The sequence below is a fragment of the Emydura macquarii genome, unplaced genomic scaffold (assembly GCF_026122565.2).
Source record: "Emydura macquarii macquarii isolate MOO-44397 ecotype Brisbane River unplaced genomic scaffold, CSIRO-AGI_Emac_v2 contig_2473, whole genome shotgun sequence".
In the NCBI taxonomy this organism is placed as follows: domain Eukaryota; kingdom Metazoa; phylum Chordata; order Testudines; family Chelidae; genus Emydura; species Emydura macquarii.
In genome coordinates this window covers 42072937-42087123 of record NW_027132610.1, presented here as the reverse complement: position 1 = coordinate 42087123, position 14187 = coordinate 42072937, and the positions used below count along the sequence as shown (strand labels likewise).

Sequence of the window (14187 nt, the reverse complement as noted above, 5' to 3'; positions counted from 1 at the left end):
CTTAACTGCAACCACGGTATTACTTCTACCCGTGTACCATCATACAAATCATGTTTGGAAATATTTGCCTGGATAAACCTATCTGACATTACTAGCTGATTACCGCTTTCCGTTGGCAGCATAGAACTGAGATGCATTAGAATAGCGGTCACGCTTGAAATAGATATATAAATGTTTGACTAATATACTTAAAATGGTTTCACTTTCTATAAAAATACATAAACATGTGACAAGAGCTTCCTAGGTTGCTTTGTGGAGTAATACAATCTATTATACTTGAAGTCAAAAGAAACATACGATAAAAAAAAACATTGTGGATCGAGTTCATTTTTGTGTGGAGGGTTAAAAGCTCAGGCGTGATTTTCAGTAATAGGAGAATAAAGTTAAAATTAAGCTTCTAAATACATATGTAGCCACCTAAATAAGTGGTCTGCTTTTCAAGTGTGCTCATGGACCTAGGAGACTAACTTGAGGTACCCGTATTGGTTTAAATATTATGTAATAAAAACAAATCGGATAGAAATTGGTAAAACATGCCAACCATTTACAAATATCAAAACAATGCAGCACAATGGCTGGCAGTGAGTAGGCTCCTTCTGCAGTTATGTTACGAGAACACCAAGTATTATCAAAGACAGATATACCATACGGCTAAAATGCTCTTCACTCCAAACCTCAGAGATGGGGAGGCAACAGCTACCATCTTTCATTAGTGTATGATTAGGTTTCCCAGTCTTGCAGCGGGCATCACACTAGTTGCTTTTGGCCTGGAAAGAATACTTTCCTCACTGCCTGATTGACCTGCGTTGGAGTGAGGTTTATTCACCTTGCTTTCAGCAACCCAGGGACCCAGTGGCTAGGGTCGCAGGTTCATATTATTGCAATGTGGCAGATGTCCAGCACAAGTGCTTGTTCAATAGAGAGTCTGGTTCCCTGAAACTAGAACTAGATTAGGGGAAGGCACCTCCAAAAGAAGGTGGGGAATGGGTTGGGGCTCCTAATGTCTGGTACAACAAGGGGTCAACCCTTCTTCCCCACCCCATTAGCCCTTGTAGGGCAGTGTGGGGACCCAGCAACGGTGACGGCACCTGCTTAAACAGGTTGGGGAGGATGGGTGAAGGCATCCCTGATCGAGTGGTACAGATTACAGATGGATGATCTGCACTGGACAAGTTACTGCCAGATTGTTTCCCAGATGTGTTAATAAAGCCGTGGACTGGCTGAACCACATTCCTACTGTCCTGGTTAAAGGAAACAGGCCAGAAGAAAGCTATATAAATAGAATTTGTGAAAGTTACTCAAATTTCATTTTTTTTCTCCCAACTTCAAAGTTCTATTTTGCATTCATACAAAAACTGTTTACAGTCAACCTTACTCTAATAAATTTTGTTTTCTAACTTTAAGGCACAAAGCAAAGCTGGCCAAAGTGCTTCCAAACCAGGCAGGCAGCTGCTTCTACCCAAGTTCACAAGAAATAGCAAAGAAAGTACACAGCATTGGACACATCTGGAAGAGATTGCACAGTCTTTGAAAATACTGTCCCAATTCCTTTCCTCCTGCTGATGAGATTTCAGGCTACTAAAGTGCTACATCAACTACAGAGGATTAGATAACATGTAGGCTTTAACTCTACACATTATTTTTGTTGGACAAAAAGGAGAAAGTTTTCATGCTAGCATGGAAATAAATATCCTAATTCAGAAAAAAGAATATTGTAAAATGTACTGGAGTAAACAAAGAAATCACCTGGAAAACTGATTTTTAACTTGGGAAAATGAGTATTTACTTTACTAGGTGACCAAGGTAAATTTAAAAAGGAAATCAGCATTACATGTTTTTCACAGCTGTACTAAGTGAAAAGAAAGGTCAATATAGTAAGTTTTAAGTAATAAAGAATGAATGAATGGAAGAATAAGTACAGATGATTGGGATTAGTACTCATTTAGCCAAAAATGTACTTGTAATTACATGCTAACTTACATGCATGAATATTGCAACATGTAATTCTCTAATGTAAAGTGCAAAAACCAAAAGTATATGTTTTATTTGCTTCTCTCTCATAAGGACAATGAATGCAAAAAAATACAGATTAAATTCAAACGGAAAAGCAAATCAACTATTAAACATAATTAACTTTATTTTTTTCAGGAAAGGCTGTGGAGTTTTTCCCTGAATTGTTAGTCTATAATCATTTACCTTTTAAGTAGCTTTGAAAGATTAAGAATAATGAACAATGTGACCAGTTCACATATGCATTTTTTAAAACATTCAATATAGATACAAAATTGAATGTAGCACTATCTTAAAGACAACATAAATCTCATTCTTTTAATATTTAAAAAAAGCAAAGCTCCAATTAAAAAAAAACAGGAGGAAAATAAATGTTTTTCAAATATGCAAAATATATAGGTTACCAGTTGCAACTGAGATTCCAGTTGTAGTAAAGAATTAAAGAGGTCTGTTCTCCCATTGTGGCAGAGGCATAAGTCTCTCAGACATTAATGGGAGTTATGTACATGTATGAATAGGAGAACGCACCCTTAAAGAGATGATATATTTTAAAAATTAATACCGTTACTGCTAAGTAAATACTATCAAGAGTGCAGTGTTTTAATTTTAGCTAGTAAAGGCTTAAAAAAAACCAAACACCCATGAAGAAGAAAAATGTTATTTCCAAGTGACATTAAAATTTACTCATCAGCTTCATTTTTACATAACACACAAGTATTTATTCTAAACTATAGTGAGACAGCTATAAAAGCCCTTTTGAGAATTTTTTTAAATAAAACAGATTGTTTATATAAAACACAAGCCTTCTTAAATAAGATGATCAATGTTATAAACTAAGGACCTGATCTGCAGTAGCACCTATGCAGAAGTAGAGGTCCAAATGCATGGATCCAATTGCAGAATCAGGGCCTAATGTTTGCTTGTGTGAACAGCCCCATCCCTTTCAATGGGACTATCCACATGAATAAAGGTTTTCAAGATCAGGACCAAATTCATTATTCAAATCATACTGTGTGGAAACTAATTGTTCCAATGGACATTTAAACCTTCTGCCCTCTTTTAGAGTTATACCTAAAATAAAATTATACTTTAACATCCAAATTAGCAAAAAATAATGTGTGTATATATATATTGTCCATATTAAAATTAAACAATTTTTACAGTGAATGGGAAAATACTGTGGTTACAAATATATTTTGACATAATTCCTAAGAAGCAATCTAAACAGTAATCTATGCAGAGTTATTTACACAGGAGCTCAAAGGGGTGTTTCATTTTTAAATCAATTGATATTTTGGTTGGAGTTTGATAAAAAGCTGATCAATACAGGTTTATAATAATCAGGAACTGCAGATTTTAGTAAACTTTAACAAAAATGTTGTATGTTGCACATTCAGTAGATGAACCCAAATTACATAAAAACTAACTAAATGTCTGACCTGGTTAATCTGAATCATTTAGCATATCCCATTTTTACTGTCAACTAAACTTCAGATCAACAAGACAGTGGTACATACATGCCATGAGACAAACTACCACTTAAATCTTTCACAAACAGCAAGCACAGATTAACCAAGTCTGACTGTATTTAATCGCTACTATCAGACTGTATGTATGGTTTGTTCTCATTTCAATCCTATCCTTTAATTAACACATATGCAAATGTGCAAAAACAAGGCAATACTTAATATAAATATTTACTAGAATGAACAGAACTGGCACTTAAGCAAAAGCCACCCTGTCATTCGTTTTTGAAGCTGTATCTTTTCTTTACTAATTTGTCTTCTGTTTTTAGTAGTCTTCTATCCTATTAACTTGGAAGGTTACCGATCATCTGGAAATTTCACATTGGTAAAGGAAAGGAATGTCTGGTCGATGCAGTCTGGAGATAAAGAAAGAATCATACTTCAGTTCATCAAACTGATTACCTGTAAGCAATTACTGATAACTGAGTTAAGATTTACAGCAGCAGCAGAGGTGGAGCGGGGAAGGGGAGGAAGAGAGCAAGCATGCAAGCAACTTCCTCCATAACCCTCCTCCTCCCAATCAGGGTAACAGGAGAAAATGACAGGATTAAAAAACCTTAACCTTCCAAAAGATTCTGTAGTCTGTCTCGAAAAATTTATGTCTGTCATGATATTTTAGAGCTGCTAATACCGATTGATAGATAGAGAAGTAGCTTTCTGTCCAGTGCAATTATTCCTTGTATTAAATTAATACAACAATAAATTCATTTATGCTTGTTGACATTTGCTTTGAGTGTGTTATTTCAATTCAATACTTGAGAACTTTGAACAAATACTGATTAAGTCTCAAAAGCTCTTCAAGAGCTTTTGCCCACTGTGAAAAGGTCAGAAGTTTGGGGACCAACCCAGCACCCACTGAAGTCAACTCATTGACTCGTCCTAATCTTTCATCCTATACCAGATTTCAATCTCAGATGAAAGAACTACAGACCAAACCATCACAAACACTCCTAGTTTCTCCTAAAAGCTACTGTATTCAGATTTTTAGTACTCTTTGTTTTGAAAGTTTTATGCCTACACTTATTTTTGTTCATCACCGTAACTCACTTATTTAGTAAATAGATACTAGATGTTTTCATTAAGTGTTTACTGTACTTTTTCTTACTCTGTAGAGAACACCGTATTGCTCAGAAAATGAAAGATATGTTATTGCTACGAGAAGAATGACATACGGTAGTTTGGATGCCACTAATTTAGGCTGATTTTAAATGCAATATAGAGCTATAAAAAGCATCAAGAAATACTTCTAAAGTACCTTCAGAACGCATGGAACAACACAGAATTATTTTTTTTGGTGACCAAGATTTAATGTTCCTTGAAGTAAATCTTGATTTCTGCTTCTCTGTGCTCAGCATTAAGATGCAAGTCTTAATACTAAATATTTACAAAAATTGCTTACCTTTAGTACAAGAAGAAAAATCTTGTTCTGTGAGCAGCTGCCATGCTTTCCGACATGTTTCTGACTTTAAGGTAATTGACAAACCCTCGGAAGAACAGGAGGAGGCCTGAAAATATTTAAAATAGACATCATGAGAAGTGCTAAGGTACCTAATGATATTAATAGGTTAGATTATTAATAGAAAGTCAATATTTGTATAATCCTGATCTTCCACAAACCAACCCATGAGTCGCATGTCTGATAATTGAGTGTCTTATCCCATTATATCTAGATATATAAATTATATAGATATGATAGCACTAACATCAGGAAAGAATTTACGATGAATTTCAGGGTTTCAGGTTACTAAACATATAAAGTATCGACATACAAAACATCTAACTCAGAAGAACAAACTGCTGTTGTATAAAGACAATCTGAATTCTAAAATATATATCAGAAATATATAGATATAGGAAAGTAAATGTACTGCCAGTCCAATAAATAAGTAAATAAATACTATATAGCAGGGAGATAATAAATGGCAGTAGAAAACTGCTTAATGTTTGGACAGGTGAACTATTTTAGCTGACTAAAAGAAGAGGTGAAGTGTTGACTGATTAAAACAAGATCATTTTGGAGCATTAGTTGTAAATACATGCTTTTTTAGGGCAAGTTGTTTAGAAATTACCACCACTCTTTCCCTCCTCATTCAGTTATAATAATTTAGGGAGTTATTTGGATACAATAAGTTATTTTTCACGTTTCAAGTGCATAATTAGATGGAGGAACTAAATGGTATATGATGTTGACGACAATTTAGCAATTCAATGACAAACTGAATACTTTTTGAACAACAGTATCAAGGAGTATAAGGGAGGTAGTGTGACCTAGAGAATAAAAGTATACTGGGACTCAGGAAATCTTGGTTCTATTCCCCTGCTGGATGACCTTGGCCAAGTCACTTCACCTTCTTTGCACCTCAATTTCCCCATCTGCAAGATGAGGATAATGATACAAAGAAGCTAAATAAAATATTTTGAAATCTACTAATGAAAAGTGATATATAAGAGCTAGGTGGTATTATTGTAGTAAATACTGAAAAACGTAGCTACAGAAGGTACATCTCACCTCATGATTTTGGTTTTAAACCAATCTCAAACTTTTAGGCATTAAGAGGACACTAATACTACACCTACCTTTCTTGCACTTTTTTCTATGCTGCTAGCCATTGTCACAGACAGAATACTGGATGAGATGGATTCTAGGTCTGATCTAGTACAGCAACTCCTATATTTAAGTTGACTGTGCTCCTATAGGCCTAGCAAGCTTCTTTTAAAATACTGAAAAATTAATTTCACCAGCCCATGTGTTTCTTACTAGTATAGCTGAGTTTACATAGGACAAGTCTACATTACAAAATTAAGTTCACCTAAGTTACATTGACGTACAGCCACTGTAGTACTTGAATCGATTTTACATAGCCACAATATGCTTTGTGTGTCACCAGGAATGCTTACCCTGATTTAACTGCCAATGTGGGTCATTGTGGGACTGTTTTTTAAATGCAGTAACTGTCGATGTAAACAACGCCGTGTCTACACTGACACTGTGTCAACCTAACTACGTTGACTTAAGCACTATGCCTCTCACAGAGGTGGACTTAAGCTGGCATAGTGGGCAAGATACATCAGTGGGAACGACATTTTAGTGTAGACGCTTACAGAGTTAGGTCAATGTAAGCTGTCTTACATCGACCAAACTGTAATGTAGACCAGGCCATAATTAGAACTGAATGCTCACCTGAGGACTGAATCTTTTTGCAGTTGTCTTGAAGATGACTATACGCTAATGGAACCCAAACTTTCTTCTGTGTTAGTCAAACCACTTCTTGCAATGGGAATGGCAATCACTATCTCCCCTCCCCTGTATCCCAACAGGTTATGTCCAAATACAGTTACTGCAGTTGCTCTGCTTCTTTTGTCCAATTATTTCTTCCCACCATCCTTGCCTAGCACTTTTGTTTCCTTCTCAATGTGATTTCTGTCCTGTGTATTTTTTCCCCATTTAACTCTTTTTTGCTCTTGGTTGTTGTAGTAATTCCTCCAATAAAAATATTAAACTTATTCACCCAACCACAATCGTGAGACTTATTTTATAGTTCACTGGAAGTTCTGAACAAAATCTGGAAAAAATTAACTTCAGATCAACTCAAACCTGAAATTTTTGAGAATTTCCAGCAAATTAAAAAAAAAAAAAAAAAAATCAGTTTAGGGTCTAATTAAACATTTTGTTTGACCTGAAATTAAATGTTTCATTTCTGGGCATTTTTAACCTTTTAAAATTAAAAAAAAAAAAAAAAAAGAAGGAAATTTGGAAACAAAGGGCTAGATTCATAGGGGAACTTTGCTGCCATTCACAAGACGGAGGATGCAGAGATACCCTCCATATGCCCAACAGCCAAGTGGTAGGAGCACTCACCTGGAATATAGAAGATCGAATTTCAAATTTCCACTGTAGAGCAGGGACTTGAACCCAGATCTTATATTTCCCAGGTGAGTGCCCTAACCACCAGGCTCTCCTGTTGAAGCTATTCCACTTTGTATAAGTTAAATATTCATTCAAGCAGGGACTGGAACCTACCTATCCCCCACATCCCCTAAGGTGAGTGCCATATTAAATGGACTATACAGTCACTCTCACTCATGCTCTCTGTTCCAATGAACATTGAATTGTTTCAATGAAAAAAATTAACCAAAATCAACATGAATTCATGAAATATTTTGGTTGATTTGAACCTGCATTTTTGGTGAAAAAAAAGTTGCAGCCAAAACATTTCATTCAGCTCTACCTGCAAGCAGGCCATATGTTTTTGTGACTAAGCTGAATGCTGTGGAAACAGATAAGTAAAGTTCAGACTGGTGTTCCAATGCATGAACTTGCAGCCATAAATGCAAACTGCTTCCATGTCCAGCTGTAGGAGCTGCGCAAGAACAGGAAGGGAGGAGGGCAGGTGACTTTCAAGGAGCCATGTATTACATTATCCACTACTGAAAGCTCATTTTTACATAGTGTGTAAACTGAGCAGCATATCCAAGCTCAGTCAGTTTTCTGCATTTCTTCCAGTTGGGAAATTTATTCATCAGTACTTTTTTTTTTTTCCCTCCCCCCTTCACCTGAGGAACATAAAGCAACTTTTTAAAAATTAGTATTTTCTCTTTTTTCAGCCTGTTTACTTTGTGCATTTGACAGTACTTTGAGTAGTCAGTCTGACTCTCTTGTGGATAGTACTCAAAAAGCCTTTCTCCAGGCCCTAAAAAAGGAAAGTGAATATGTAGCAGGTGTCTCCATCATGCAAAAAAGGAAAGGGAGATGACAGGTAAGCCTCAGCGCGTTTGGTGGTGTGACTCAAAAGTATAGTCCGAAAGATCCTTCTGAACGTAAGCAGGGGAGCAGAAAACCTTTCAGATGTTTTTTCTTTTTTTAAAAGGAGAAAAATACCACAGATCACGCCCTTCAAAAATGGTGTTCCAATCAGAAAATTGTTTTTATAAAGTACTCAGAAAAACATTAAATTCACAGTGTCCCTTCAAGCTCAGAGTATTCTTTTTCCGTGTTCTGTTAAGAGTCTCTACTTGATGAAAACACTGGGTCAGAATATAGTTACTGCAATACACAGCTCAAGATGTTTAATACTGACATTTTAAAATATATACACAGCTATGTCAATCCAGTTTTTTTTTTTTTTGGAAGAAAGGGTGAATTATAATTATTGAATACACTTAAATACCAAGTAGTGCCATTCATCCCAAAAGGATTTAAAAACATAATTAACAACTTTACAAATTACCGTCAACATTTTCAAACTTACGAGTCTGCAGTTAAGCTTCTTAATTTGTATCTGGCACCTAAAAGTGGCTGATTTATTGGAGATCCTGAATACCTAGAAGATGCTACTGCAATCGATGAGAGCTGCAGGTGCACAGAACTTCTGAAAAGCACCCCCCTTTTATGCAGCTTGACAAAGATGAGGTAAAAGACCTTACTTTTAAGCACCCAAGTTTGAAAATTTTGGCCTGAAATTATTTTACTATGAATGCAACGAATCATTTCAACCCACTTCTGAAATGCAATCCCTGCTGGGGTAGAACGTGAAAGCTGTTTAAAGGCCTGGTGCTAAGAGGTTTTCAGAAACTGCAATTGTAATTGATTTCTGGCCCCAACATTACACAGCAAATAAGCAAAAGCAAGTTGAGGATAAAAAGTGAATATATCCAACTGAAAGGACAAGGAGAAATTTTAGGTTACTAGTGTATTACCAACTTACTCTTGCACAAAATGCCAAGGATCTTTAATGATCATAACAGTCAAGATCTTGGTTCTACATCTTACCCAACAGCGTAAGGCTCCCAACATGTTGTTGCTGGGTCCCTAACATCTCAGAGGAAAGAGTGCCACCTACTGATTCAGTAGCATCACATTTTAGTGCATTCTCCAGTTAGGAAATGGCAGGAGTTAAAATAAGTTAGTGGTACAGACAGAACTCTCACATAAGAAAAAAACTACAATGGTAGTATGTTTATATCATAATTATTCAGCTAAAGTGGAGACAAAGGAGCAAAAATTAGAAATCAATAAAAACTTCTCAAAAGTCTAGTTAGATTCATGCTCAAAAGGAAACTGAACGGAAGTACTGTGATCAAAAAGCATGATGCCTTTCCCCTTGCCTGACTGAGTAATGATTAATGTAGGATGCATTTCAATGGCAAAAAAGAGGATTATAGTTTTAGTTGTATAATTCTACACGCTTATCAGCCATGTTTATTTTTGTTTTAAACACAGGTTACAAATCAGAGATATTTGCATAATTATAATATTTCCAGCATAGGAACTTTGAACTGACGATCAATAGAGTAATCAGAAATTCACAAAGGAATAGGAGAACAACCAAGAATTTAGTGAAAGCAATGGAAATAAAGTACAAAAGAAAAATTTTAATAGATGGTTAAAAAACATACAGCTTTTTAGTATATTGTAATATTTTAATTCTCTTTTTAAAGATACACAACCCATCTTTAAGTAATTCTCCATCAAAATAATATTTGTTTTGGATTACAACTTACCAAGTACAAGAAATATCCACCAAAGCCAGTACTGTCCATTGAAATATCCAGTGAAGTAGTCTGAGAACTAAAATAGACAAGGATTAACCACAGTAACACGCAATAATAGAAAGCACATTTAATATATTATTTCAAATGCAGGTAGGACAAAAAAATAGTGAACTAGCAATTTTAAATATAAAATAATACATTGGGGTAAAAAAGCAAACAAATATTTTGCAAAGTTGTAAAATATTACTCATTTGAATCTGACATTTTCTGTTATAATGAATTATTGTCAGCTCTCTTTCAATGTCTGCCATCCCAAACACACTATAGAAGCCTGCTGCTTTAGATATTAACACTAAAAGCCACATTAGTTTAATCTTATCAGACGGGGATGTTCTGCTGACCCCGCAAAAGAAGAGCTTTTGACCTTCTGTACACCCCCTACTGTTAATCGCTGCCAAGAATACCAGTCCCATAAAGACCCCCAACTCATTAAAGTCTTTTCATTTTCAAACTAGATGCTCCAGCATTCAGTTCCCAGCAGTGAGCTGAACACAACTAAATGAACCTTGAAGTGGCATTTCAACTGTTCCTGTTAGTGACCATGGTAGACAGCCTTGTCCTCTCTGTGATGTGGGAATATGAACAGGCAGCTGGAGGGCAGGGTGTGATGGTATTGGAGACAGGTATCTTTTCCTTTACCAGACTCCAGACTGCATGCTTCACTGATAAAAAGGCTAATCAAATGCCTCCAGACCTCACTTCAGATCTCTTTCTACTCCTATCTCCAACACTTTTAATAACTATTAGGGACGAGTTAAAGAAACAAAATAATTTTTTTAGTCATAGTAGTTCAACAATTTTCTGTACATTTTATTGTCTTACCGTTAATCAATATGCTTGATGTATACTGTCACAGAGCTTGCCTATCTCATTTCTAGCACATTCTATAGAATAGCTAATTAATGTTTAAGCCCAGACATTACTTATACTAAAATGAAGATATGGGCTCAGCACCTCAGTTGGTGTAAATCAATGGAGTTCTATGGATTTAGACCAGTGAGAGGATTTGGTTTATGATCTTCATTAATATTTTTTCCAGAGAGGAAATAATTTTCATATGTTGTTTAAAGTTAATTACAAAAAGGTCTGTTTCCAACAGCACTCACTCCAAGGAACTTCTTTTAAAAAAAAAAATCAAGTAGTAAGTATTCATGTAGGGAAGGGTCAGTATTGGAAGTGGGAGTTGAGATTTTTATAATTATTTCAGTTTCTAAAACGGGTATTAGCATTAGTCTCTTGGGGAAGATTGTTAAAGGTATTTAGGTGCCTAACTCCCCAATAGGGAGTTAAATACCTTTAAACATCCCCCTTCTCTTTAATACTTTATGTTCTCTCTAAATATATCAACTGAACCTACATTTTCAGGAATTAATAATTTCATTTAAAATGGTAACTAAAATTTAGTAAGAGCAGCAACAGGGCACAGGATTATGGGAATCCCACATTTTTTCTGTACCCATATGCCAGCAAGAAACAGCTGCAGATTCTTCTGTCAGAACAATTGTTTGTACAGCATTTTCTCACTGGTGGCAACTAACATTGCAGAAGCATAAATGATTAGGATGGTCCCACTTCTATCCAGTTTTGTACTACTGATCCAGCTGGGGGATCACTACTATGCAGAGGCAACGGGCACTCTGAAGAAGAGAGTGAGCACTAAACAAAAATTAGAATGATGATACACAACCAAAAATAAAACCTCAAACCCATCCCCTACCAAGTTCTGGAGTTGCAGGGAGGCGAGATCCCTTGCTAGGTAAAAAGAGAAACTAAAGACTTCAACTTGTCTTTTCAATTTTAAGCTGAAGAGTATTAAAAAAACCCAGGAAAATTGATTTCTAAGCATCCTAGAACTATTAAAATTTGATATATACTATGAAATCTGACAAAGAACTGGTATTTAGATAGCAATGGACAAGATTTAAATGTCAGCCACTGCACAATGGAACACATTTTCCAAAGAAATTTCATACACATTATAACTTTGTGCATAAACACAATTATAGGATAAGAAAAAGTCTATTGTCAGGCAAACAGGAACAAAAGGCTTATCATAGTGGACCACCTTTGTGGCTCAACTAATCCAGTATGCTGTCTCGGTGGTTAGCACCAGATGCTTCAAACACATAGAATCATAGAAATGCAGGCTGGAATGGACCTTAAGAGGTCACAAGTACAGCTCCCTGCACTGAGGCAGAACCCAGTAAATCTAGGCTATCCATATGCAAGAAACCCCACAGTAGGCATATTTCAGATAATCTCAGGAGAGCCTCCTCCTAACCTTTAATAATAAGATTCTCACTCTCTCTTCTCTGGTCCTTGTATACTAAGTAAAAAGGACCGAAGTAGCCTAAAGGGACTCTAAAAGCCCCAAATCAGCCAGGAGAAAATTCCCCTGGCATAGAAAGTGAGGAAACAGCTATAGGCTGTCTTTTTGAGGAGCAGTCACAAGTACTGGAGATGAAGCATAACTGGGATAAATAGAATATATTAGGGAGGGGCCACAGCAATTAGCACTACAGATATTCCGGACAATAATGCCACATTAGACAATTCTCCAGGGCTAAATTACACCAAAAGCTTCTGCAACCCGTGGAACAGCCCAGAATTGGGATGGCACAAAAAACTGCTTAATGCCGAAGCCTCCACCTTCCTTAGATTGGGCTGACAGTTCTGTACTATGCCTCTGAAAAGGTGCTGCAGTTTCACAAATTCATAGAGTTTAAGTCCAGAAAGGACTATAAGATAATCTTCTATCCTGCATATCACAGGATATTAAATTGCTCCCAGTTACCCCTGTATTGAGCCCAGTAACTTGTGCTGTGCTAAAGCAGAAAGGCATCCAGAATAGACATCAAGAGAAGGAGAATCTTACCATATCCCTTGTTAGTTTATTTCAGTGGTTAATCATCCTCACTGTTAAAAATGTGCCTTTTTTCTAATTCGAATTTGTCTGGCTTTAAACTTCCAGTTCTTATTATACCTTTTCCTGCATTTTCTCCCCATGAAGATATTTATACACTAATCAAGGCACCTCTCAATCTTCTTTTTGATAAACTAAAGAGATTGAGCTCTAAGTTTCTCACTGTAAGGCATTTTTTCTCCAGTCAACAAATGATTTTTGTGGCTCTTTTCTGCACACTCTCCAATTTTTCAAAATCCTTTAATATATGTTGACACCAGAACTGGATAAATACTCCATAAAGAGGTAAAATCACCTCCCTGCTCCTAATCTACAGTTATATATATGCATTAGCCTTTTTTGCCACAGAATTGCACAGGTAGTTAAATTGCCTGTTCACCATGGCCCCCAAATCCTTTTCAGAGTCACTACTTTCACTGTTATAGTCATCCATTTTGTAGGGGTGGGCAGCATTTAGTTCCTAGATGTGTAACTTTTCAGTTGATTGGATTAAGACACATTGTTTGAATGGACCAGCTTGCCAAGTGAATCTCACTGTAAGTATTTTAATTATACATAAAGAATCATTCCAGAGCCTTGCTTAACCCTTGAAGAATGAGGCTGCATATCCCTTCCAAGCCCCTTTTGGCATTTACTCTGGATATTCTTGTTATCCATATAAATGTCCAAATCCTTTTAGAATCTAGCCAAGTTCTTGGCTTCAAGAGCAGACTGTGGCAATGGGTTCCAGACTGTTTTTTAAAGAAGTGTTTTGCTTTTTAGTTTTAAAATTTTCCACCTTTCAGTTGCATTTAATGCCTCCTTGCTCTTGTATTCTGAGAGAAGGTGAACAGAAGCTCCTGATCTACCTTTTCTCTACTATTCATTATTTTACACACTCCCTATGACGTTGTCTCCTTCTAGTCTCCTTTCTTTTAATATAAATAATCCCTGGGGAATCTAAACAGACAGATGTATATGCAAACATCCTAGTGGGATAACAAAGGTCTGCTAGTGGAGTCTGTGTCGTTAGATTCTGAGAATGTCATGGAAAACAGCAGTGGGGCTATTAAGAAAGGGGACAGAGCCTTAAGATGCCTTCACCTCCCAAAAGATCCAAGGAGGCCCTGAACCATTTTAAAAAGTGCTCTATTCTATTTTATATAGGCTCTTGTACAGATAGAAATGATGGAATAT

The 14187-nt window shown here is 36.1% G+C and overlaps 1 protein-coding gene across 4 annotated transcripts in view; it reads right to left on the bottom strand.

Moving 5' to 3' along the window:
* Positions 1-2014: 2014 nt before the first annotated feature.
* Positions 2015-14187, bottom strand: part of NDFIP2 (Nedd4 family interacting protein 2) — a 66961-nt gene continuing 54788 nt past the window's right edge. For all 4 annotated transcript variants that reach the window (XM_067563286.1, XM_067563285.1, XM_067563288.1 and 1 more), the window contains 3 exons: positions 10038-10104; positions 4936-5041; positions 2015-3892 (listed from right to left, as the gene is read on the bottom strand). In XM_067563286.1, the coding sequence (XP_067419387.1) occupies positions 4938-5041; positions 10038-10104 (171 nt within the window). In that variant the 3' untranslated portion in view covers positions 2015-3892; positions 4936-4937. The remainder of the gene's footprint in view (positions 3893-4935; positions 5042-10037; positions 10105-14187) is intronic.